The sequence below is a fragment of the Chiloscyllium punctatum genome, chromosome 10 (assembly GCF_047496795.1).
Source record: "Chiloscyllium punctatum isolate Juve2018m chromosome 10, sChiPun1.3, whole genome shotgun sequence".
NCBI lineage: Eukaryota > Metazoa > Chordata > Chondrichthyes > Orectolobiformes > Hemiscylliidae > Chiloscyllium > Chiloscyllium punctatum.
In genome coordinates, this window is record NC_092748.1 from 51,414,359 (window position 1) to 51,442,317 (window position 27,959).

General features: G+C 38.1%; 1 protein-coding gene across 5 annotated transcripts in view; it reads left to right on the plus strand.

Annotated features, from left to right (window-relative positions):
• Positions 1-21,618, plus strand: part of sestd1 (SEC14 and spectrin domains 1) — a 139,525-nt gene extending 117,907 nt beyond the window's left edge. For 4 of the 5 annotated variants that reach the window (XM_072579108.1, XM_072579110.1, XM_072579111.1 and 1 more), the window contains 5 exons: positions 6,134-6,215; positions 6,357-6,479; positions 16,936-17,127; positions 18,469-18,602; positions 20,590-21,618. In XM_072579108.1, the coding sequence (XP_072435209.1) occupies positions 6,134-6,215; positions 6,357-6,479; positions 16,936-17,127; positions 18,469-18,602; positions 20,590-20,713 (655 nt within the window). In that variant the 3' untranslated portion in view covers positions 20,714-21,618. The remainder of the gene's footprint in view (positions 1-6,133; positions 6,216-6,356; positions 6,480-16,935; positions 17,128-18,468; positions 18,603-20,589) is intronic. The other variant, XM_072579112.1, reaches the window with a different exon arrangement.
• The last annotated feature ends 6,341 nt before the right edge of the window (positions 21,619-27,959 follow it).

The window sequence follows — 27,959 nt, forward strand, 5'->3', positions numbered from 1 at the left end:
TCCCCCCCTGCATCCTTCTAAACTCTATTGAACACTGAGTCTTCAACCACTCCTAATGTAACAAGCCCTTCATCCCTGGGATCATTCTTGTGAGCTTCCTCTGGACAGCCTCCAAGGTCTTCCTTATCTATGGGGCCCAGACTGCTCCCAATATTCCAAATGCGACCTGACTAGTGCCTGAACAGAGGCACTAGAGCGGGAGTCTAGAAGTCTGCGGGGAAGGTGATGCAACATGTGAGCCTGGATGACAATTGGTGCATGGATCTCCCAGTGCTGAAGAGAGGTTGAGCCTAGCATGGGAGAGATTGAGCCCTCGCGGGGAGTAGAGGCCCTTGAGGGGAAAGCCCAGTGTGGAACGACTACAGGCCCATAGATAAAGAAGGACTGTAATTTTCAACTTAACTTTATTTCTTTATTTACTACTTTATACTGAGAAGAACTGTAATGTTGTACTTTTAACTTTTTTTTAATTTTTGTACTTGTATCTAAGATCTTGTACTTCGGTACCTTGTGCCTAAGATAGTGCCAGGAGTGGTGACTTTGTACATTTTTTTTGTGCTCGTGGATCCCTGTACTTGAGTACATGTGAAAATAAAACCCAATTCCTACACAAAAAAAACACAAAGAACTATGGATGCTGAAAATCATAAATTGTTAGAAAAACTCAGCATTTGGAGACAAAACCAAGTTAATGTTTCAGTTCTTCAGCAATCTCTGATTGTGTTTCTGACTAGTGCCTTACACAGCCTAAGTGGTACAATCCTGCTCTTGTATTCTAACCTCTTGAAATGAATGCTAACATTGTATTTGTATTCCTAACTGTCAACTGAACCTGAATGTTAATCTCAAGAGGACCCTGAAAGAGTTTTTCTAAGTCCCTTTGTGCTTGAGATTTCCAAAGCTTGTATCCATTTGGAAAATAGTCTACACCTCTTCTTCCCATCGACATGCACAACCTCAGGCATTCTCACATTGTATTTCATGTGTCACTTCTTTGCCCACATGCTTAGTCTGTCCATGTCCTTCTGTAGCTTCCCCGTCTCCTCAATGCTATCCGTTCCTTCACCTATTTTTATGTCATCTTCAAACTTAGCAACGATGCCCTCAATTCCTTTGTTCAGATTTTAATGTATATTGTGACTGGCTGTGGTCCCAACATTGACCCCTGCGGAACACCACTAGTCATCGGCTTGAGAGAGCGAAGATGGAGAACATATTTGTGGAAATGGCCATATTTGAAGAGACTGAAGATCTAACTGTGAACAAGGATATCAAAGACTTGTTGAGCAGGTTGACAGCTTTGGGAGTATTATGGAAGGGCCAAAAATCAAGTAGTTGGCTGCTTGAAAGTGCACTTGTAACTAATATGGGGCAAAGGTTTCTCTGGATTAATGCAGTAGGAATTTTTGTCCAAAAGGGCTTGGCGAGTAAGGGTGGTGAAAGATGCAAACAGATGTGACTTTTAGCCTTGAGCTCTGGGGTTCCCTCTCCGAACAACTGCCTTTCTTACTCTCTCTTTTTAAGACCCATCTCTTTAATCAAGCTTTTTGTCACCAGTCTTAAGATTTCCTAAGTTGTCCTTTTTTTGCAAGAGTACTTGAGTAAAAATAGTCATTGCAATTATATAGGGCCTTGGTGAGAATGCACCTGAAGTATTCTGTACTGCTGTGGTTTCCTTAACTAGGAAGGATGTAGTGTCCGTATAAGGAGTGCAGTGAGCTCATCAAATTAATCTCTAGAATAGCTGGATTGTCTTATGAGGAAAGATTGAGAAAACTGAGCTTTAATTCTCCAAAGTTTCTAAGTATAAGTAGTGATCTCATTGAAGCATACAAAACTCTTAAAAGACTTGATTAGAGTATGTACAGGGATGTTTCACTGGCGGTGAAGTCTAGATCTGGGGGACACAGTATTAGAATAAGAGTTAGAACATTTAGGATTGAAGTAAAGAGGAATTTCTTTATTCAGACAGTGATGGATATTTGAAATGCTATACCCCAGAGCATTCTGTTTGAGTCTGGAGACTCAAACATTGAATATATTCAAGGCGATAGATTTGGAGAAATTAGTGATATGGATAGCATGGGAAAATTATGTTGAAATGGAAAATAAGCCGTGACCAAGTTCAGTGATAGAGCAGGCTCAAGGGGCAAAATAATCTATTCTTGGAAAGATTTCAGATTTTAATTCCAAAATTATTAATTTTTCATGAATTAAACCAGCATGCATATCAGGATCCCTCACTTGCTATCTCAGCACTCATTCACTTTGTACCCACTTGGATGGACTCATCATTTCTACTTTGCCTTGCCTTTCATTGTTTGTCCTGTCATTCAGAACTTAAAAATTCACAGATCAGTCAGAGATCTTGTCACTCATCAGTCAGGGCTGTCCGTCTATTTTGGTCGGAGCAATGCTGTCTTTTTTTCAGTGCATAGCCCTTCTGAAGCCAGAGGTTAACCTGTTGGCATACCGATCAACGTATGTGAAGCCTTCTCACAGCTCAGGAGAAATATTGGACAGGCTATGATTTGTCATAGGGGTCACGTCGATGAAAGTCGAAGGGGATTATTAGGGGCTACTGCTGAGGCACGCAAGTTGGAAAAATATGTTCTGGGGATTTGAGGCAATATGCTGAGATGCAGAGGGGACAATAATTGTGAAGGGGTATTGATGGTGGCTGCTGTGATGGGGGGATATGGTCACTACAAATCTGAGATTAGCAGAGGCACAGTGCAGCACAATGATTGGCATGACTAAACTTTAGGGTCAGACCTCGGATAATGTTAGAAGGTGAAGTTTTAAAGAAAGAGGTGTCTGAGAACGTATGCAAGTTGTGTACTGATGGGCTTGATCAGGGCCCAAGGAAGAAAGGAACATGGCAGTTTGAAGGGCCCAATTGGTCGAGGATGCCACTGTGCCAAGAACAACCTGTATTGCCTTGCATGCTTACGTCGATTATAAATCCATAATAGTATTAGAAAATGGCTATGACCACATTCAGCTGAGCGGAGTAACTGTTTTATTCTATCTGAGCATACTGGCTTTACTTGTGAACAAAGTAAGAGGTAATTGGATTAACCAGGCACTCTCACTGCAGAGCTTGAAGTCATCTGTAATCATAGCACCTTGTATATGAGATGCATGCCATGTGGGATACAATTACTGGTCGCAAGCAATTTTGACCATGTCAGTGGTCATTTCAGATTGATTATAGTTATTTCGGTGAAGCAGAAATAATCATAGGCAAGCTTAAAAGTGGCACCTGTGGGGCACAATTTACAAAGGCAATCCAAAATCCCATGGACTGCAAAAGGGCCTACAGCTCTTTTCCTTTAACTTTGAATTATAAATATTCACTAACATGCTCTTCTATGCATTTCTTGGGTGATATACGAGTTGAAGGAGGGGAAGTAAGGTATCAGTAATCATACAACACTTATAATCTTCTACTGCATTTGCACAATGTCATATGACCATGTGGAAGCATCCCATGGCCGTCCTCAGAATCGTAGAGTTAAACAGCATGGAAGCAGGCCTTTTAGCCCACCATATCTATGCTGGCCAACAAACACAAAACCACACTAATCCCATTTACTACACTTGGTCCTATTACGACCTGCATTTTAAATGCTCATCCCGAAGCTTCTTAAAAATTGCAAGAGTACCTGCATCCACCATCCTCTCAGGCAGCAAATTTCATGTTTCTGCCAACCTCTGAGTGAATAATGTTTTCCTTAGAACCCCTCTACATCACTTACTCCTCACCTAAAAAAGTATTCACTCTGGTTTTAGACATGTCTGCCATAGAGAAACAACTCTCATGATCCACCCTATCTGTACCTCTCGAAGTTTGTACACGTCAATCACTTCACCTCTCAGCCTCCTCTGGTCCAAGGAAAACAAATCCAGCTTGTCCAGTCTCTTCTGATGAAGCTTTCATCCTAGGCACCATCCTCATGAATCTTCCCTGCACCTTCTCCAGTGCAATCGCATCATTCTGATTAGTGTGGCGACCAGAACTACACACAGTATTTCATCTGTGCCTAACCAATGCTCTATAAAGTGCAACAAGTCTCATCAGAATCCCCCATGCCTACAGGTTTTCCCTCTAGAAGCTTGGATGATAACTCTGTTACAAAAGTTTGTGATTGAGGCTGAGTTAAAAACAGTGCAGCCCATTCTTCAACTAGAGCCGTCATGGTACATCAGATAAGTCTGCTGAAAATGAGGTTCTTATGTTTCGATTGGTTGAGAAGTGAGGGTTCCTGCCCTACAATTCAAACAGCATATGCTGTATAATCCTATCATGATTCGCTTGACACAACTGGAGCAAACCAAAGGGGATGTGTTGGACACTTAAGAGCTGGGAGAGCAATAGCAGTCTTCTAAGGAGAAAGATAAGGATATTAAACATGAAGAATGTCACCATCTGTATTATAGAGTTGTGCAGCGAAGGTGTGACAAACCAGTCAGGATGTAATTGGCACCCAGGTCCAATAGATGTGAGCTGGATGCAGTGAGCACTCATTATAAATTTGTTGTTGATCAAAGGGCAAGCAGTTGCAACTTCTGTTTAGTCTAATTCTTTGGTTTCAAAAATGAATATTCTCAATTATTTGAAGGATTTTTAGTATATGATGCTCCCCTATTGAACAAAGAGAAGATATTAGGCTACACTGTGCATTAGAGAAAGAATAGTACTCTTTTACAGCCTTCTGAGATGAGATGTTGCCAAGGACTCTGGGTAACCTGAGTAGCTATTCTTATAGCTGCAGTTAAAATGACAGTGGATTAGACAGATGATGACATATTTGCAGTGGAGTGTCAGCCATGCCACCTGTGTCCCGAGAAAAGTCTTTACCTTTTTTGGTTCTCTTCGATTTCCTGCTTTGTGAGGGCCAGCTCCTGTGATCTGGGCACAGTTAAGTTTTAAAATGGTACTGAAATCCTGAGAGGTCCCAGCAATGCTGAGTACTTCTGCCATTGAGGAGCAGAAGATAGAATGAGCAGGGTGGCATTGGGGTGTAGTGTGTAGCTAATGAGCTGAGCTCTGGAGAATAGCTTGAGAAAGCCCTCTATAAAGCTCCCCAAAATTAACATGTAGCTAATATCCAGTAGAATTCAGCCCAATATGCCAACAGTATATAACACCAGCAAGACACACTTCATCTTTTTACATGTGTGCTTTAGATAGTACCTTCCATAGCAATGACCTTTACTACTTAAAATGGCAAAGATAGCAGATACATGGGAGCACTATGCAAGTAACCTCAAAGTCACATGTCATGTTGATTTGAAGCTATCTCATCATTCCTTCACTGTTATTGGGTCAAACTTTGGGAGCTCTCTTCCTAACAAAACTGTGGCTGTACATCCATCACCTGGACTGTAGCATTTCAAGAAAGCAGCTTACCACCACCTTTTCAAGAATAATTAGGGATGAGGAATAAATGCTGGTCTAACCGGCAGCAGCTACATTTCTGAATAAATAAAACAAAACCTGAGATTTAGATCAACTATGATTCATAGAAAGCAATGTATTTGCTCGAAGAACTGTGAGACCCACACCTGTTCCTATGTATGTTGAGGGATTTCTCATGCAGAGACTACAGATGAATGAAGGGTGGATATCATTTGGGAGCTTGGTGGGTGTTGATAGACATATTGCACTGCTAAACTAGTTTCTGCAATGAAGAGGAAACGATTGGATTAAATGATTTAATTAATTATACCAAGCTTTAAATCAGTGGTGGTGGAATTATATTTCCTAAAATTATATTGGATTCTTTAATTGCTGAATTAATTATGTTCTCAGGATATCACATAAACATTTCTTGCAACCTACTTATACTAGTTATTTCAAGGTTTTTTATAATCGTGTACCCATTTTAAAATTCAGGTTATTAATTATTTCATGTAATCTAAATTACTGGGTATTTGTTGTGTTCCCCATATAGAATTTTCCTCAGTGAGGATTATGCATAAGAATTGCTTTGTTTTAGAAGTTTAAGTTAACTCCCAAAGAAAAATTAGATTGGAGTTTATTGTTTGGACTGCAAAACAAAGACAGGGTACTCATTAACTGATCATTGACTGTTAATTTTCCTTTTCATGCTTCTGGATTTTGCAGATGTGAAGATATGGTGGATGTCCGGAGACTGAAAATGCTTCAGATGGTGCAACTTTTCAAATGTGAAGAAGATGCAGCACAGGTAAGTCACTGAATTATTTAAACTCAGAACTTAAAATAACAAAGACGCATATTTCTGCAAACTTAAAAGATTTTGAACTCAAATGTAGAATATAATGCACTTGTATTTCAATTAAATTTTTTTTTCCTTCGTATGTAAAAGGCAGTTGAATGGCTAAGTGAACTATTGGATGCCCTCCTGAAAACTCATATTAGATTAGGAGATGATGCACAGGAAGCCAAAGTTCTCCTGGAAAAGCACCGCAAATTTATTGATGTTGCCCAGGTATGTTGATGTACTTAATGTTATAGCTACTATATATTTACAAAGGAAGCAAATTCTAGGTATTTGACTATTGCTGTCAACAAAAGCAACTTTCACTAATGCAGTGCCTTATCATAGAAAAATCTCTAAAACACTTGAGTTGGCTTAAAGAAAAATTGGACAATGAGTTGAAAGAAAAGTTAGAAGCATTGACTGAAAGGTTGCTCGTAAAGATGGGTTTTGAAAAATTCCCTTCCCCCGCATTTTTCGGACTCTCTCTTATTATGGAGTGAATATCTTTGTGTCTAGATGTCTCATTCTGGAGGTCCCTCACTGAACATCACTTTCTGTCTATCTCTTTCTTTAAACCTTCCTTAAGCACAACTTCTCTGATCAACATTGCTATCATATCTCATAAATCTTTTTTTCATTTTGTGTCCAGGAACTACTGTGGAATGTTTTTCTATAGTAAAGTCACTGTATATGTCCTTGTTTCTGTTATTTCTGTTGTTTAGCACGTTTTGATATTCAGCTATTCAAGTGGAGTATTGTCCTTTGTAGAGGTAACATGTTACGTTGCATAATTGCCCTGTATGCCAAGAATAATTTTGCAATACTTAATTATCCACTATCTATCAAACTACCTGTTCTATGCCTACCAGCTATCACACTGTGGTTGAGATTTAATTCTACAGTACGTAAGTATAGGGACTGATGCGCTCAGTAGCAAATGACTCTCTGTCCCCATCAATGAGAGCACACCGATTCAAGCTCCAGTCGGCTAGTTGACTGGTGAACTACTTGGTAAATCACTCACTTTGAAGCTGAAATTGCACCTTGACAGGAGTCATCAGCGAATTAGAGACCAGCAGTTCCTGGGTCATAGAGATCATTGCTGGAGGCTTAATTTCATAGGATTTAATGGCAAAAGGGTGGATTAAAGGATAGGTCAGTAGAAATGCAGTGGCAGACATTTAAGTGAATATTTCAGATTACACAGGTACATTCCAAGGAAGAAAAATTCCAAGGGTGGACCCACCTTCCATGGTTAATGTAAAAAATCAAAGATCGTATCCAACTTGGTGTACAATTGTGTGAAGTTTGGTGGCACCGTCAGCAGGTTAGACAATTTATTAAAAACAAAACAAAGAATGACTAAAAATATTTAATAATTAGGGAAAAATTAGAATTTGAAACTGGAAAAAAAGAACAATTTTATATTTTTATTTAAAAGATCAAAACAGTGAACAAAGTGAATGTTGGTCCTTTAAGAGGAGACTCTGAGAAATGAATAATAGAAAATAAGGAATGGCTGATGAATTAAACACATTTTTTTTGTTCCCTATCATGATCTATGGGCATCATTGCAAGGACAGCATTGGTTGTTTGCATTGTCCATCTCAGAGGGTAGTCAAGAGTCAATCACATTACCGTTGGTCTGGAGTCACAAGTATGTGACACCAGATAAAGGCAATTGGTTTCCTCCCTTAAAGTGGATGAATGAGTCAGATGGGTTTTATAAAAATCAGTGATCGTTTCATGACACCATCTCTGAGACTAGCTTTTAATTCCAGATTTATTAATTGAATTGTAATTTGACCAGCTGCATGTTAACATTTGAACACATGTCCCCAGAGCATAACCTAAGCCTTAGGATTACTAGATAGCGATAGGTAATTGTACATTAATCTTCAAGTTAGAGGATACAACAAACATTCCAGAAATAGCTATAAATAAGAAAATGGATGGGAAGAAAACTACTATCATGAGGGAAGTGGTACTACATACATTGCTTTGGCCATGGGCTGACAAATCCTGGGCCTTGATGAACCTCATCCTAGAAGCATCGAGTCAAATAATTGATGTGTTGACTTGTAATTTTCTAACGTAATATTCCCCAAATCTGGGAAACATTAGGTTTGAAAATAGCAAATTTAGCTCCTTTATTTAGAATGGGACAGAGACAGAAAATAGAAAATTGCAAGCTTAATATCTGTCCTGGGAAAGATGTTAGAAGTTATTATTAAAGACATTAATAGCAAGCACTTAGAAGTTCAAATAATCAGATGGCATCAAATGAAAATCATTATAACCAATTTACTGGATTCTTTGAAGAAGTAATTTGTGCAATGGATAAAGAAGAACTGGCAGATATTCTGTACTTAGATTTCCAGAAGACACTTTATATAAGGTCCATATCAAATAATCAAAGATTTTGCAGAATACAAAAGTTATAGTTTTAGGAGTAACATATTGATATAGATATAAATAAAATTGACTAGTTAACAGGAAACAGTAGACATGGAGATAATTGGCAAGTTGTAACAAGTGTAAGAATCAGCACTGGGCCCTCAGTTGTTTGCATTTCATATAAATAGCTTTGGATGAAGGACCTGCTGGTTTGTTTGCTAAATTAGCTGATGATGCAAAGATGGGTAGGAATGTAATTTGTGAAGATGATGTAAGGAGGCTACAATGGGATTTAGATAGGGTAACTGAGTAAATATCTGGCAAATAGAGTATAATATGGGAATATGTGAAATTATCAATTTTGACAGGAAGAATATAAAGCGAAGTATGTTATCTAAAGGATGAGGGATCATAAAGCTCCAAAATGCAGAGTGATCTGGCTGTTGTTGTGATCCCAGCTTATGATAATACTGGATAAGTCAGATCACAGTGTAAAATCTGGCTTGATAATCCATAAGTTTTATTTTTCTTTTTTGTTTATTGTAGTGTTCAGTCACTGATTTGATTTATTGTCACATGCACCTAAGTACAGTGAAAAGCTTTGTTTGTGAGCAGTACAGGGACATCATAGGGTACAAATAAACTTGGACAGAGTGAGGCATGCAGGTTGAGGCAAGGTCAACATTAACAAGGTCAGCATTATTTGAAGTTAGAGAATCCATTCATCAGTCTACTAATGGCAGGGAAGAATCTGTTCTTGAACCTGCTGGTACATGTTCAAGCTTCTGTATCTTCTATCTGACAAAAGAGATTGAAGGAGAGCATTGGTCGGGTGGGTCATTGATGATGTTGGCAGCTTCTTGCGGCAACAGGACATGAACGTGGAGTCCACAGTGTCATCAGCACATGTATAGATGCCGTTCATCTAGCATTTGGCTACCCAGTTGTGTACATTGAACATATACAAGGCTGCCATTGTACTTTAGCAGAAGAACATGAAAGCTTATTGTATGAAAGAAGGCCACAAACAGTATTATACTAGATACAAATATCAGTAATTTTTTTTTTCCCTAGTAATAATCTTACATAAGTTCAGACATTGAAGAGTCACCCCTGTGTTCATGCTGAAGTTTCTTGCTCAGTTGACATGGTGAGAATCTGTTTCCTTTGGGCAAAATTCTGCACCTTCACTTAATATTATTTTGTTTAGCTAATGTCTTTCTCCAGGACCCTTTATAACAAGCTGTTAACTCAGCTCACATATCACACATATCTTTACTAACTTATAGGGATGTGTTCCTGTCTGGCACTTCCACTGCCTTCTATTTCTAGAGCTGTCTTCTCACTGATTTCTAAGCATCTCAGCAATTCTGGCCAGACTTGACTGCTTTATACAGTTAATAAGACCATTAAATCATCTGTACTGTTAGGCTTCCTGCTCTGAATGAAACAGGCCTCACCGCCCCCCCCCACCCCCACCGTTCTCTCCCCTTCTCTCTCACCACCACCCCCACCCCCCTTCTCTCTCTCTCTCTCTCTCTCTCTCTCTCTCTCTCTGCGGGTAGTGAAACTCAACTCGGGAAACATCTTAGCAATTACCTCCCCAGCTAGCTTGGTGGTCAGATTTTTTTTTGTAAAGCTCAGTATGTTTTCATTTATTACAAGGTGAATTGAATTGAATACAAAAGTAGGGAGATTATGCCAGGCATTGGTGGGAGAACAAATAGATTACTCTGCATAGTGTTGGTCTCTTTATTTAAGGAAGAAGGTAAACGTGTTGGAGGCAATTCAGAGAAAATTTGCTGGACTAAAATCTAGAATCGACGAGTTGTCTTCAGAGGAAATGTTCAGTAGGTTAAACTTGTATGTATTGGAATTGAGAAAAGCAAGAGATGACTTGATTGAAACATGTAGGCTCCTGAGTAGTCTTGACAAGGGGACACATGGAAAGGTTGTTTCCCCTAGTGGGAGAATCTAGAATTGGAGTCACTTAGCGAAGATTTATAGCTCAGGTTGGGGTTGTAGATATGGCTGATTTGATATTTCAACTTTCTTGCCTACCCATGATAACATTTCACCCCCTTGTTTATCAAGAATCTACCGATGTGTTAAAAATATTAAAAGACTCTATTTGTTTATTTGAGGAAAAGAGTCCCAAGACAAATAATTGTTTGTGAGAAAAATAAGCGACCTCTTATTTTTAAAACAGTGACTCCACTGGATGTAGGTTTGCTTGCTGAGCTGGAAGGTTCATTTCCAGACATTTCATCACCCTACTAGGTAACATCTTCAGTCGGCCTCTGAGCAAAGCACAGGAAGTGACATCACGAACCCAAAGAAACCCAAACATATAAATAGAAAGCAAGAATTATCAACAGTGCTTCATCTGGAGGGCCCACTGAAGATGTTATCTAGTAGGGTGACGAAACGTCTGGAAATGAACCTTCCAGCTCAGCAAGCAAACCTACATCCAGTGGAGTCACTGTTTTAGAAATGAGAGGTCATCCATTTATCTCACAAACAATTATTTGTCTTTGGACTCTTTTCCTCAAATAAACAAATAGAGCCTTTTAATATTTTTAACACATAGGTAGATTCTTGATAAACAAGGGGTTGAAATGTTATCATGGGTAGGCAAGAAAGTTGAAATATCAAATCAATCACAATCCTATTGAATGGCAGAGCAGGCCTGAGGGATTGAGTGCCCTGATGTTCCTTTAAATCAAATGTTTAAGTTCATGTGCTCATAGGTCTTTTTCTTTCGGGTCTCGCTAGTCAGGGTGGGTCAGAGGGTCTAAAGCAACACCAGGGGTGACTTTCAGCATCATTGCTTTAACCCTGCCCCTGCCTTTCCTAACCCCGGATTGAGATAACCCCAGCTTTGACAAAGGGTCAGCTAGACTCGAAACGTCAGCTCTTTTCTCTCCTTTTCAGATGCTCCCAGACCTGCTGTGATTTTCCAGCATTTTCTCTTTTGGTTTGAGATAAATTGAGCCAGCCTACCCTCTCACCCGAACCACCCCAAAACCCAGCAGGCAGGTTGCTATGATGTCTGAAACAGACCACTTTTCTCGCCTGTCGGCAAAACAGGTAACCTATTCAGTGGTGGATTGAAACTTTGAAGTGATTGTTACTTGGGTAGTTAAGGCCTTACTTGCTGACGAACTGAGAAGGTCCCTCTTCACCCAACTCCTAATAGCTGAGATGACAAGAATAGGTCGAATATCTCTCCATGGTCAATGTGCCCAATCATTTGCCCTTCTCTGCACTTCCGGGGAGGGAAAATTGCAATCACAGCATGATTTCTGTTACGTTCTCCTGTAGGAAATTTGTAATTGTTTCCATTTTTACAACTGTAGAGGGCAGTATCATAACATATGGTGAAATAATAATTCTAAAATACATTTGTTTCATTTGTTGAACTATTTAACCATGGATATAGTTATGATGTATTGGCTGTCAACCTCATGCCAATTCACTGCAAGAGGAGACTCCCTGGATTCTAGAGTCCTGATTCTTCCTTCCCTTCCCCCCTGCCCCCCCCCCCCCAACAAATAATTATTTAGATCTGTTTCAAAAGCCATGATTGAATTTGCCTTCACTATACTTTCAGACATTTGAAATCTGAAATCTCACCATTTGCTGTGTAAAAAAAAAAGGTATTTTCTAGTCTTGCTGTTACTTCCTTTGCCAAGTACCTTAAGTCAGTTTCCTCTGGCTCTCAATCCTTCTATCTATGGAAAAAGATTTTCTATATCTACTCTGTCCAGACCTCTAATGGACACCTCTATTCTTTATCAAGAAGAACTATCCCAGCTTCCTTGATCTCTCCAAGTAAATGAAGTTTCTCACATCAGAATCTTTGCTCACCCTCTTTGATATTTTCATATCCTAAAGCATGATGCCCAGAACTGGACACATCATTCTAGGTGAAGCTGAATTAGTGTTTTATATAGTTTTATCATGGCTTCCTTGCTTTTCAACTCCATGACCATATTTAAATAACCCAAGACTTGTGTGCTCTATTCATGCTCTCAACCTGCTATTCTCCCTTTTTAATTATTTATGCCTCTGGGTCCCTCTGTGCTTGCACCACCTTTAGAATTTTATCATTTATTTTATATTGTATCTCTGTGTGCTTGCTACCAAAATGAAACACGTCACGTGTGTGGATATCATCTAGTATGTTACTTGTTCATACGTTCCACCAGTGTGCCTATGTCCTTTCGAAGTGAAACATCATCCTCCTCAGTTCATAAATATAAGAACAAATGCTAACAGGTTCAAAGTGAGGAGGTAAAGAAAACATTTACATGTTCATAGATGAGGACTGTTCCAGATATTTTCTTTTTAAAATAAAAGGCCATTTCTGGAAGGTGTTCATTGCTGGCAAGGCTTGGATTTATTGTCCATCCCTATTTGCTCAGACAAGGCAGCTGTAAAACAGATTCTGAACCTGGATGGCTTGCTAAGAATCAACTAAACAGGTATGGAATTGGAGCCATATATTGGCCCACCAGGTAAGGATGACCAGTTTCATTCCGAAAGCAATATTAATCAGCTGGTTGGGTTTTATTTGCACTGATGTCAGTTCTTTATTTGCAGCTTTTGTAACGTGAATTCAAACTCTCAAACTGCCATTCAGATTTCAATTACGCCCCTGGGTTATTAGTTTCAGGCCTCTGAATTCACAGATCCTTAACATGATCAAAATACAGCTATCCCCAGAATTATGGGAGGTTTTGTAAACTGTAGATGCTTAGACCACCTGAAACAAAATAACAAAAAATAATACTCTATTTTCAAATAAGAAACAAACATTAAAGGATCCAATATGACAGGTAGTGTGTAGTAGAATTACATCTAGGACAGTCAGGGTATAAAAATATTTACCCTTTATTGCTCAATATTAATCCTATAAAATTTGCTCTGCTGGAGCAATGAATTTCCAAATATCTGCTTGAAATTTCTTGAATTTTGCCAAGCTTTGTTTTCCAAGTCACACTTCTGCTTTGATTGTGGGCAATATTTCTTCATCATCACAATTGTAGTGAGTGTAAAACAGGAAAATGTTGAAAGATCAGTATGTGATAAAGGAGAACCTGTTAAAGGTTCTGATGTAGATCCTTCATCAGAACCAGAAACTAGAAGATATTTTTGTAGAACTGAACAAAGTGAAGAGGCCAGAAGAAGAATATCAACAAATAAAAAAAATTATTAGAAATACTTATCAGTCACTTAGCATCTGTTGAGAACTGAGAAGTTAATGCTTTAGGTATAACTTTTGTCAGAATAAGATGGAAACTGAGAGTTGGAAATCTTAGCGTCGTAGAGTCACACAGCACGGAAACAGACTCTTCAGTCCAACTCATCCGTGTCGGTCAGATATCCCAATCTGACCTAGTCCCGTTTGCCAGCATTTGGCCCACATGCGTCTAAGCCCTTCCCATTCATATACCCATCTAGATGCTTTTTAAATGTTGTAGTTGTACTCCCCTTCACCACTTCCTTTGACCGTTTGTTCCAGACATGCATCACCGTCTGCATGAAAAAGTAACCCCTAACGTCCTCTTTCAATTTTTTCTCTCTTACCTTAAACCTATGCCCTCTAATTTTGGACTTCCCTACCCTGGGAAAAAAGCTGAGGCTGTTCGCCCTATCCATGCCTGTCATAATTTCAAAATTCTATAAGGTCTCCAGTGCTCAAGGGAAAATTGCCCTAGGCTATTCAGTCTCTCCCTATAGCTCAAACTTTCCAGTCTCAGCAACATTCTCATATATCAGGCTTGACGTTATACCAATGATGCACTCACTTTGAGTCTAAAATTAGTGCCGTACAAGTTAAATAAACTGTCTATAAATTCACAAAATTTAATTTTATTGTATCTACCATTTAGTGCATAATTTCTAAGATACAATGGCCGCAAAACTGGCAACATCTATTCCGAGAAAGCAGAATGAATGTTTCGGGTTCGGTGACCTTTCTTCAGAACTGCCACTTTTCTCAACCTTTCTGTTTTTGTTTCTGATTTCCAGCATCTGCAGTTCTTTTGTTTAATTTACATTGGCTTCACTTTGGTTGTTAAAAGTTCCTCACTGACTCTGAAATTAGAGGCCTTAATTGTCTCTCTAGTTGCCTTTGCACTTCATGTGACCTGCTTGAACATTGCTACCATCAATGACAGCAAGACACAGCAGAAATAAAGAGGATTAATTTCCAAGTGGTCATCTTGGTGTTTACTCTCAATCATCAGATAGAGCCAAATGATTCCAAGCTTATAAGAAATGGAATATTAGAATTCAAGGGAAAAAAGATTAAAGCTCGGAATTACAAAGTATTTCCATAAATTATGATTACATGTTCCAAGAGAATTATTTCACATAGTTGCTGAGCATGAGTGTATTTAGTGAGGAACAAGATTTTTCCCTTCAGTGTCTATGAGTAGAGTTCATAAATATCTCATTAGGGTATTTTGTTTTTTCATTATTCATATGGGATGAATTGCTCAATAGTCACACATCTACTGCCTCTGGCAAATGAACAATTAGATCCGGGATGAATTCAGATGTGAGTAAACCATGCATGGTGCAGATAAAAGGACGTTTGAAGAATGCTAAGGGAGAGCTACAGTTCTCCAGCTTCAAAATGAAACATTATATGGTATATATTATCAACATCCAATTCCAACTCTTGGGGCAACATTTTGACATTCTCTAAATTCAACATTCCTTCCTCAGGGAGCATTGTGTGGGGGTGGAGCTGTGATGTCCTGCAACAAAGGATTGCTCATTTTTGGCATATTGATTTTGTTATTAAAGACTGGTGAAAATTTACAGATGTTGTATGAAAATCAATCCACCAGGTAGTGAAATGAGATTACAATAACAAAAGTGTGTGGAAATAGCTAAGTAGATTGTGAAACGGCATGGAAAAGAGCAAAAGTAAAGCTTCAAAGTACCAGCTGCATGGAAGAATCCATCTGAGCTTGCAAAGGAATGGAAATTAAAATCTCTTCTGAGAAACAATACCTTTAACAATGCAAAATGTCTTCAATACTGCATTAAAGTCTCAACTATTATTATTGGTCAAATTCTATTGTTATGTAATGGTCAGTTAATTTTCAATGTGTGTTACGTTAATTATTGTTTGCATGGGTGGATAAATGTGGTATTTAACCTGAAATAAAGCCTTCATGATATCTTCCAACATAAGGCACAACTACAGATGAGTTCAGCATAACGGGGACATTGATCTCAACCTAAATAGAAACTGCAATCCTAAGAGGGAGTGCAGTTTCTTCAACCTTTTAGGTTGAGAGATGAAAGTGCTTCTGCCGAGCCAAGGCTGATATAGTTCCTGAATTTTATGTTGAACTTAATGAAACATTAAGACATTGATGAAACATGAAATATTAGTACATAGAAGGATCATATAATGGGAGCAAGAGTTGAGATGGCTAGTCATGAGGAACCAAGTATTGGTTGTGAACAAAATTGTAAAATTCAACAAAGCAGAGTGCAGGTAAGTTTTATCCATAATGTGTGCAAATACAGTACACCAGATTGGTATAAATATATGAAAATTGTTATCACGTGGAGGAATATTTCGGACTTTGAGAAGAGGGGAAATTGCCAAGTTTTGCTGATGTCAGAAAGTGCTAAAAGATCAGTGAAATATCCTGAGCCCTATTTAAAAATATATTTGCAAACTCCCAAAGACTTTGGCACTAATATTAACCTTACCTGCCCATTTATAATTCCTGTTACAGCCCCCAACCTAGCTACATACAGGTGTATGGTGGCACACTGTACAAAATTATGGGAGGCAGAAGGTTGCTTCTTGATAGCTGACCGCATGAATTATTCAGTGAAGCTAGGTATGTTGATAACTTAAAGTATCCTGCATTGCTTAATCAATGTCTGTTTAGAGAAGTTTAACATTTTTAGTGATTTTGTTCAAAGTCACACAATACCAGGTTATAGTCCAACAGGTTTAATTGGAAGCACTGGCTTTCGGAGCGCTGCTCCTTCATCAGGTGGTTGAAGGAACAGCGGTCTGAAAGCTAGTGCTCCCAATTAAACCTGTTGGACTGTAACCTGGTGTTGTGTGATTTTAAACTTTGTACACCCTAGTCCAACATTGGCATCTCCAAATCATTTTTAGTGATGTATTATTACCCAAACAATCCTCGAGTTTTGCTGAAATGAGATAGATTACTGCCAATAGGATGAAAACTATGCATCAAGTTACATCTTTTCTCTTTAATCTTATCTAATGATTACCTAGAGCACCTACGATTATGGAAGACAGTTGCTGCAGGCCACAGTAGTGCTGTGCCAGTCTCTACGGTGCACCACAAGGTCATCAGGCGAGACACTACCAAGATTGAACAGAGTCTGGAAACAGTTTACAGTGACATCAGAAGAACGGATTCACAGACTGAATTTGGCTTGTGCATTTAACTTGGCTGCTGAAAAGGCTTGTGTTTTATTTTGTTTTTGGTCTAGAAGTATTTAGATACACAGTAGCACCTCAGAAGTACTTTTCTTTACTGCCCTCCTGAATGTAGTGACTCATTTACCTTTCATTTATAGACTTGGCTAGTAAGTAAATTTACGTGGCACGACCAAGTAATCAAGCCTGATTCTGTCATTCTCTGACATTTCTCTCTACACTTTTTACAGAGAATGTGTCTGGGTGCCAATAAGGAATAGGAAGCCTAGATGGTTTTTCTTTTACCTTCCTGACCTGAGGGACTGAGGTCAGTTGTTGTGCCTGACTTGCATCAAGGTTAACTCCATATGGATCTGAATTTGTGATAGGAAGTTTCTTGATGTATGAGTCAGTATCATGTCACACAAACATTGCCTCCTCAGCTATTGTGAAAACACTTTGTCCTTGTGTTTCTGTTGTGTGAAAGAGAAACTTCAATCTAATTGTAACTATTAAGAACTGGAAGCACTTGCTTCTGAATAAATGTCTGCTAACCATTTTCTAAAGGTATGGTTAAATAATTCCAGATCAGTTCCACTGGATTTGATCATTTTGTAGAAACTAATGCAAGTAAGTGTTGTAGCATAGCATGTTCACTCCATTACATTGGTATGAATGGAATTAATCTCTTTAGGGGCTGCTGGTGGCTCATTTGTGCATTTAGTTGCTGTCTCCATTGAGTATTTACTAAAAGAGTCTCCTCATTCTGCAGAGTGGGAAGAAGAGAAGTGTACTTCTAATTGATGTGTAATTAAAATAATTTTATTTATTCATGCTTCAGAAAGTGTAGCTTTCTAATGTTAATTATTCAAGCTAAAATGTTTGTTTTTGAGATTAAACTATTTTCCAAAGTGTTTATATTTCTTCATGAAATGTACTTTTACATCAAGAAAATTTTCAGTTCATAGAATGCATAATTTTTATGCACTTTACAGTTATTAGCCAGTAAACGTTTCTCTGCTTAGTTTTAATGTACTTTTGGTGAATTGTGTGTAGTTCTGACTTCCCATGTATATACCCACGATAAATATATTTAATTTTAAAGATTATACTTTGCTTCAAGGTTTGTATTTTAGCAAGTAGATGCAAGTCAAATAATTCTCACAAAAGTATACTGCAGTGCTCTATAAGCCGCATTTCGTATTTCAGTCAAACTTGCACCTCTAAATGTTTCACATTTGGGCAATTTGATTTAATTTAATATTCTGACATATACTTTATAGCTGCATATGTATGCTACTTAATTAGAACTGACTGGAACTTTATTCAGTCCTTGGTTATGTCGCATGTGTTATGTTTCATAATTTATTATCATTGTTTCTTCAGATATTAAAAGATAATTCACAACTAGAGGAGCAGACTGAAGCCTGGAAGGAGTTTCTAGAAAGATTTGATGAAGTTGAAGTCACTGGAAAATCATTATTAGATAGATTAACAGTGCCTGTGATTTATCCTGATGGGTAAGATTTATATTATTGACATATATCTGTGCAAGGTGTCCTTTGAGCTCTATCACAAATCATTTATGGCAATTTGAAGAAGAATATTTTAAATTCACTATAGTCAAAACCAGGGAGCAAATGTACTTCATCAAAAGTGATGGGCAAATCATGTTGAATGTGGGACATGACACAGGGGGAAAGGCTGAATTTTCAACAAGTCAAGAAATTAATGTTCCATGAGATGCATGATGAAGAAATGTTTAGAGGTGACAGAAGCATGAAAAAGTGGTAGTGTGATCATCTCACTGAATGTAAGATTGTAAAGCTCTCAAGCTTTTTGAATGCTCCATCGTAATTTAAGCCACTGTCCAGATTTGAAATGCGGATTTTCCATACCTTCAACCATGCCTTTCTTGTGAGATTCACTCAAGTTATTCACATTGACTGGCAAAGACACTTCTCTTTGTGTCTTTCCCAGCTGGAGAAGCATTTCCAAGGAAGCATTAAACTCGGGAACTACTTTTCCCCTTTCTGCAGTCATTTCTTGAAAGCATCCTTTGTTTAGTGTCTGTTTCAGTAGTGTTTTAATTGCAGCTGTCAATCTTAGATGTAGTGATTGTATTTCACTTTCTGGGACCTGTTCTGATCCAACAGCTGTTATTGGGCATTTCCAACCCTCCACCCATCAGCTGTTCTTTGGATGCTTGCTGGTAAGATCCAGTATCATGCCCACCGTGCATCTGGATTGGGAGCCTAATGCAATGCCAATCTTCTAGTAAAATTCAGACACGTTAGTTTGAAATTCTTCAGACAAGTTTGAGTGGTCCAGTGTGAAGTGAGTTGGCAGCCTTCATGCAGTTTCTAATTTGTGTAGATCCATAGTGCAATAGAGTCACAAATGAATGACTTGTTTATAATGTCACTCAGACTAATGGCAACAGATGTGAAAATTAGAAAACCAGTTTTTCTGAAGTTTAAATTAAAGGATATAATTTGTGCAAGTCGACTTTTTTTCTTTTGGCGTTATCTGTGCTGTACATGTATTTGAGTACTTGCTGCTGACACTTGGCAGCAAATTTATGAAGTAAATTATTCCAGTTTTCCACATTGGTCATCTTCATTGTGAACTCAGAGGTCGTGAAATATTATACACTTTTCTTACAATATCGTGATCAGTATGTAATTTAAAAGTGAAATGTGATTTATTTGTATCTCATATTGTTTATTAACCAATGGCTTATCTAACTTCCCAATAAATTTGTGATTAGCTTTATTATACAAGGTTGCATAAGAGAAGTAAGATTTGCTCTGGCATTACCTATCTAAATGCCTAAAGAATTATTTGCCACCGAAATAGATCCTGTAAATTTAAGCTAAACATCAAAAGTGCACACTTAAGCTAGATCCTAACTCAGTTATAAAATCGGCAGCACAATAAAGTTATGTAAGAGTTATGTAATCCCACAGAGTTTCTTTGACAGGTAATTTGGAGATGATAAAATTAAACAAATCTCCACCATTTCTTTAGTTCTTGAAGAGGGTGAACACCTTTGCAACACTCTTCAAATTAAGGGAAGTAGTGGCCTGGTATGGTCACTAGGCTGATAATCCAGAGGCCTATGCTAATGTTCTGATGCCATGGGTTTGAATCCCAATATGGCATTTCGTGCAATTTGAATTCAATAAAAACCTGGATTTAAAATGCTGGCCTAATGATGACCAAGTAATCATTGTTGTAAAAACATGTAATGTCCTTCAGAGAAGAAAATCTGCCATTCTTACTCCATTTGGCCTACGTGTGACTCGAGACCCACAGCAATGTGGTTGACTCAGAACAAATAGGAATTAGCAATAAAATGACAACCACATCCATTGAACATCTTGGGCAAACAGGATACCAAACATTCAGAATTCCATGCAGAAGTTCATCAAAGTTTATTTCAGCTGCTAAGATTATTTTACATTTCACTTATCCTACCTCAAATATATTATCAATGTTTTTCAGATCTGAGCAGTACTTTGGAAGTCCAAGTGATATGGCCTCTACAGCAGAACATATCCGAGAAAAGATGCGATTGGTTAGCCAAAAGAAGCCACAGTCGCCAGAACACATTCCAAAGGATAGTTAATGGATCAGCTCTTTTAGTGTATGGCCAAAAGCAAGACTGGAATAATCTCCTCAGCATACCATTCAGATACTAGAAATTTGTTTTGCATATGATGGAACTACTTCACATTGGAAAATGGGTTTGCATTCCAAGTGTGCATAAACTGTGAAATTTTGATAATGGACCTTGAAACAATTTTTATCTCCAACATGTGCAGTTATACTTTGGAAAGTAAGCCTGATATCCCACCTGTGCATTATATGTGTAGAATTATTGCAGCAACACATTCTGCAAGTGAGAGAAATGGACTCCATTCCATGTGTATTCTGCACAGCTTGCATTTGAATACAGGCCATTGTCAGCTTTGACTGTAGAAGCCATATTGACTAATTAACATTGCTGCAATGATATTAAGATCTGAGAATAAAGTAATATTGGAATTGAAAGCATTGCACTGAATTGAATTCTTACCCCAAAGCTTTTCAGTCCTGTCAACTGTTAAGTTTAGTGGTTGGTACAAAAGCTCAATGGTGCTACAAAATATTTTAGAATGTCCATGGACTAAGCAGTCCTTTTTACTGTTCTTAGACAGATGCAGTGGTACTTTTAGGCTTTTATTATATCTGTTCGTAGATGATAAAAATATTTCCCTTGCAGTTAATGTTTTAAATTTTTTAAGTTGCTGCTTTAATTTGTGCCAATATGAAATGTATACTTCAATGCCTTTGCTATAATTTTTGTTTTTCAATACCTAATCTGTTTTACATATTACAGTAATTACATATTAAATGATATTTGATGATAAGGAGCTTTAAAATACAGATAAACAACTATTTGTTTTGACAGCCGAACATTTCAAGTTGCAATTTTGCATTGGAAAGTAATGGTTCTCATCCTTGCAAAATAAAATGTAATATGTATACAAAGTATCATGGACATTTATTTCCTTTAAGCTGCTATGAAAAAAAATTAATTGAAAACTCAAGAGCTAAGACTTTTTCATTAATTTGCAGAAGGTGATGTCACTGGCTGAAGTGTTTTATTGCCCTTGAGAACTTGGTGATGAGTTACCTTCTCTATGGGGTGCAGGTACATCCACAGTGTCTGTTAGCAATGTGTTTGGAAATAGCTATGGTGCTTGACCGCAGTACGGAGTTTAAAAGAGTATGCTGGTTAATCAAGAAGTGATATCAAGCTTTGGTCTAATGATAGGAAGGTAAAAGGCCCAATGGAGGTAAGAATAAATCAGAAAAGTATAGGCATACATCTAAGTTATGAAGCTGAAAACAGATATTATGATTTCATTTCTACAATATGGATGTGAATATCGGGGTGCAGGTGAATAGTTCTTCGAAAGTAGAGTTTCAGGTAGACAGGGTGGTCAAAAAGGCATTTACCATGCATGCCTTCATTTTCATTATGTTGATTATAGGAGTTGGGAAGTCATGTTGTGGCTATACAGGACATTAATGAGGCCACTTTTATAATACTGCATACAATTCTGGTCTTGTCGCCTTTCTATAGGAAGGATGTTCAACTTGAAAGGGCGCAGAAAAGATTTACAAGCATGTTGCCACAACTGTACGGTTTGAGCTATAGGGAGAGGCTGAATAGGCTTTTTTCCCTGGAATGTTGGAAGCGGAAGGGTGACCTTATAGGGGTTTATAAAATCGCGAGAGGCATGATTAGGGTGAGTAGACAAGGTCTTTTTCCTTGGGTGGAGGACTGCTAAACTAGGTGGCATTGATTTGAGGAGAGAGGGAAAAGATTTAAAAGACCTGAGGGGTAACTTTTTCACGTAGAGGGTGGTGCGTATATGGAACACGCTGCCAGAGGAAATGGTAGAAGGCATCTGGATGGGTATATGAATTGGAAGTGTTTAAAGGGATGTGGGCCAAATACTTGCAAATGGGACTAGGTAAGATTGGGATGTCTGCTTGGCAAGTCGTACTGAAGAGCCTGTTTCCATGCTCTGTTACTCTCTGACAATAATTGCTGAAATCATAGCCAATGACTCTGAAGTCATATGTGAATAACCAACAATACATTTTGTTCATGCACTTGCAAGTATTATAAACAATTTTTGCACACTCATTAATATGAGAACTCAAAGCCTAGGCCTACAGCACAGAAAAAGGTGACTCGGCAGATTGAGTCTGCTCCAGTCAAAAACAAGTACCTAATATTCTAATCCTATTTTCCAGCACTTGGCCCCTTGCTTTCTATGCTATGGTATCACAAGTGCACATCTAAATACTACTAGAATTTTATGAGAATTTCTGCTTCTATCACCTTTTACAGGCAGTGAGTTCCAGATTCCCAGCATCCTCTGTTTGAAAGGATTTGTCCCAACATGCCTTCTGACCCTCATTGCCCCTTAGCTTAACACTATACATCTCATAATTGTATGCATCTCAATCATGTCTCTTCCCCACTAGCATCACCACCTCAGTCTCCTCTGCTCCAAAGCAAACAGTCTCGGTCTATTTAATCTTTCTTCATAACCAAAACACGCCAGCCCAAGCAACATCCTGGTAAATTTCCTCTGCACTTCTCCAGTTCAATCACATCCTTCCACTAATGTGGATTCCAGAGCTGCACACAATACTCTAGCTGCAGCCAACCAAAGTTTTGTACAGTTCCAGCATAAAGTTTTCTGCACTTAAACCCTTTGTCCTGGCGAAGAAATCTGAGTTTTCCAAGTGCCTTCTTAACCTATTTATCTGCGAGCCATGTCACCTTAGGGAACTGGTGGACATGGACACCAAAGTCTTCTTTGATGCCTCCAAAAGGGTCCTACCGTTCATTATGCATTCCCTTGCCTTGTATGTCCTACCCAAGTGCATCACCTCACTTAATTTATATACATGGATACTGATCAACTGTTCCTCCAAATTGTTCTTTTTGGAGTGTGTAGGCGATCACTTTAAGTATATGGCCCCTTTCATTTATTTTTACACACCTTCATACTGTAGTTTAAAGGACAGACTTCCTGCATAGTGATTTATCGGTTGCTATGTGGTCATGTAGGTTAGAGCAAATATTGGTTCTCAGTCTATGTTAAGGACTAGGAGCCATTTTCTCCTTTAGCATATCTCATCTGTTGATGGGACATAACATCGATGATGAGGAGGGTGTCCTAAAGGTTGAGTGATTAGAATAATTCTATAAGTATTGTTCTGTCAAGCATTTACTTAACTAATCCCTGGAATAGCTCTCCAAACGTTAGCACCAGACTCCTGATAGAATCCTGATAGATAGATATGTCCTTGACAAGTCTTCACAAGAGCAAATCAACTAGTCTCACTCCCCAGATTGTTCCCATAGTCCTGCAAGGTTTTTGTTTGGTCTTCAGTAATTATCCAATACCTTTTTGAAAGCCACAATTGATATTGCAGATGTCTCCAGATTGACCAGTTCATGAGAGGTTTGTCATGTATAGTATATTTTTTTAACGCTTAGTTTTGGAGGTGCACCCTGATTGGGCCAGCAAGCCTGTCCAAGTGAAGCAGCTACACTGGCTGACACCAGCAAACTACTAGGAATGTAAACTGGACTAAAGTATTTGCTAATGTATATGATGAATGATATCATTCTGTTTCACTTCATCAAGCCCATTCTTAAGCTTTGTTGAATGAACGCTTCACTTTCAGGGAGAGGACATTAAAGGCACAACATAACCATGAGTTATTGTTTTATCACAATAGTAGTATAAAGACTTTATTGAATTTTTTCAAAATTTCAATAGTGTAGCAATTCAGAATAGTCTATACATCTGAATGGATAGAGCTAAAATGCATCTAACATTGGGTCTTAGACTTCGTCAGTCAGCTCAACCATAAAAAAATACAGACTGCTATAATTTTAACAGCAATTTTTATAAATTATGAAATGGTTTGAAAGATAAGGACCAAGACTGGATAATGTTTTTTGAACGTTAATAGTCACAGCAATGCCAGACTGCTTTACTTGATGATATTGTGCTCTTTTCTTGTCTCTTTGACCTCTTTCTTTCAAATGTTGGCTTTGTTCTCATCCTCAATCATTTTTTATTGAAGTGTGGTTCCTGCTCTTCACCTTTACCTATCTTCTCTCTCCATCCTTTTGTTAGAATTTACATATAATTTACAAAGAGACAGAAAGTAATGTATCTAAAGTTAATCTGCAAGGAAGATGTAAAGTGTCTGTAAAGTTTTATATACAGGTTAAGTGAGTAGGTAATGATGGAGTATCATGTCAAGTGGGAAGTTATTCACTTTGTTAGTAAAGAAAAGCAGAACATTTTAAAAGGTGAAACTTTAAATACTTAATGAAATTTTGCTGTAATCTTACATAGAACATAAAAATTTAGTGTGCAGGTACATCAAGCAGTTAAAGACAAATATCATCCAGACCTTTATTGTGGGATACCAAAAGTGAGGATGTTCACTGATTATTGCACAATATTCAACATCATTCACAACTCCTCAGGTACTGGAACAGATTGTGTTCAAATGCAGCAAGACCTGGACAACATTTAGTCTTGAAGATAGTCGCAGCAATTAACAAGAGAGAATCCAGCCATTGTTCCTTGACATTCAATGGCATTGCCATCACTGAATCCCTTATTATCAACGTCCATCAGAAATTGAACTTAGTTGGATGAGTGCAGCTCCAACAACTCTTCAAGCTCAACACCATCCACAACAAAGCAGCCCACTTGATTGGCACTTGGGTAACACCTTCAACGTTCACTCCAACTGCACCAATGCACAGTGGCAGTTCTCTGTACCATCTACAAGATGCACTGCAACAGTCCACTAATTTTAACCACTTCTTCCAAATGTTGACTTGAAGCACATAGAAAAACAAAGGCAGCAGATGCACGGTAACACCACCACCTGTGAGTTTCCGTCCAAGTCCCACACACTTTTGATTTGGAACTATTGAGCTGATTCTTCACCATTGATGGGCTAAAATCCTTATGACTCCCTCCTGTGAGTGTACCTACACCAAATGGACTGCAGTGGATCAAAAAGGCAGCTAACTACCACCACCCAAAGGGCAATTAGGGATGGGCAACAAATGCAGACCTAACCTTTGACATCCACATCTTGTGAACAGTCCCTTTTTCAAAAATAAAGCTTATAGATGGCATACTAACCAAGAGTACTTTAGAGAACTTCTAAAAGCATCTTAACTTGTATTGTTTTGGTATAGAGAATTGAAGGGTATCTAGTGTCATTCCAAGTGTTATTTCATTCATAAGAACAATTGATTGCTATTTGTATCTGCTGTGCCAGATCACTTTGCATGTAAGGTTCATCAAGAATTTGGGCTTCCACATTGTTGTACACTTTTGCCACTGCCATGGATGCAAATTGTTCTGATTTCTTTGAAAATTCGTAATTATGTCTCCCACCCCTGTTATCTCTTTTTTAACTCTTCCATCAGACAAGAAGCTTAAGCATCCTTACCATTAGGTTCAAGAACAGCTTCTTCCCCACTGTTATTAGACTTCTGGATGAACCTCTCAAATTTCACATTTAATGTTGACCTTGCTCCTTGTGCACCTTCTCTGCAGCTGTAACATTGTATTCTTTGTTCTGTTCCATTACCCTTATGCAACTTGTATGGTCTGAGCTGCCAGTACTGCATGCAAACCCCAAAGATGCTGGTAAAGGAGGACAAATGCATTATAGCCTTTTGAAGCTTTCTCTGGGAAGTTACAGAAGTCACACTTATGTTTCATGATCATCATAGATCTTTTGACTATTTTCTTCAATAGAAAATCTATTTTCAACCATAAGATCATTAGACGTAGGACAGAAGTAACCCATTATGCCCATTAAGTCTCCTCTGCCTTTCAGTGAGATCATGACTGGTCTGATAATGCTTAACTCCACTTTCCTGCCACACCCTCATAACCCTTGATTCCTGTTCTGACTAAAAATCTGTCTTGGACTGTTCATACAAGATTTCACAATAATTACTGGCCTTTTTTACATTGACACTTGAGGGTCGTTCTGAGATTTCAGGCTGATTTTTCTTACTTTTAAAAGTTTTGGAAATTATGGATGTTATTCAGCTTTGATAAATCACAAGAGTCTTTACTATAATTACAACCTCCCATTGTTAAACTGGCAAGGTTCTTAAATAAAGGAACAATGTAAAAGTGATATTTTGAGGTGCTGGAATTGATGGAATGAGGAGCTCTCCTGTACAAGTTGAGGAAGCAGAGAGTAATAGTCAAAGCTACTCCTTTCACAGGAAATGCTCAGTTGCAGACGAGGTGAGACTAACTCTGTTCAGTCCTCAAGAACACATTAGTGATATATCTGAAAGAAAAAAATGATGGCATAAGAGTAAATTATTCATGTAAATAATGTGAGAATCTGCAATGCCTCAAGAACATAGCTAAATTGCTCCTGTGAAATTAGGAAGAATTTTGTAATCGAAATCTTATTCGTAATTGCCAGTTTTGCTTTTCTTTGCCTCCTCCAGGATATGCATTATTGGTGTACGTATCTGACATCAGTCAAAGGATGTAACAAACCATTGGACCCGGTGGCTTTTTTCTCATCCTGTGTGCAGAACATAACACCATCCCTTCATTCTAATTGTTTCTCTTTTCTTCCGATACATTCCTTCTTCACTTTCTGTTGCACAGAGCTAGATCCATTTGTTCAGATGCATTATGAACCTGATATAAATAACATTGCAGGAAAATTGTCACACTGTTTTTGACCTTTCCTTATCTTTGTTTATTGCATGTCCATACTGACATTCCAGAGTGCAATGAAAATAGTTATTATCAGTACTGCATTGCTCCTTACTGAAGTGTCACAGAATGTTTTCTGGAGCCTTCCTGGAATGCAGACAGCTGCTCTAAATCTGAACGGTACTGAATATGCCAAATAAATATATGCATCCTAAAGACTGAAATGTGTAGTTTACTAAAGTATTTTATTTTGTTATTTCCATGTCATTTTTGTGTTGTTTTTCTCAGGGTCTCACAAATTAACATTTAAAAATAGAAAGCAACACATAGATTCAAAAATCTCATTGGTAACTGTGAAAACCTGCAACATTTTTTTTGTGAATCAAACAACCAGATGTATAGCAAGAAGAAATCTTCATGTATAGAATCAATAAATCACCTTTGTTAAGATATACAGGAGTGTTTACATGTTTCTCTTTCACAAAATGGATGCACGTTAGAAAAGCCATTTTGCCAAATTTGCTCATCCTTCCAAGAAGGGACACTTCCCCTGCTTACCACCACTTC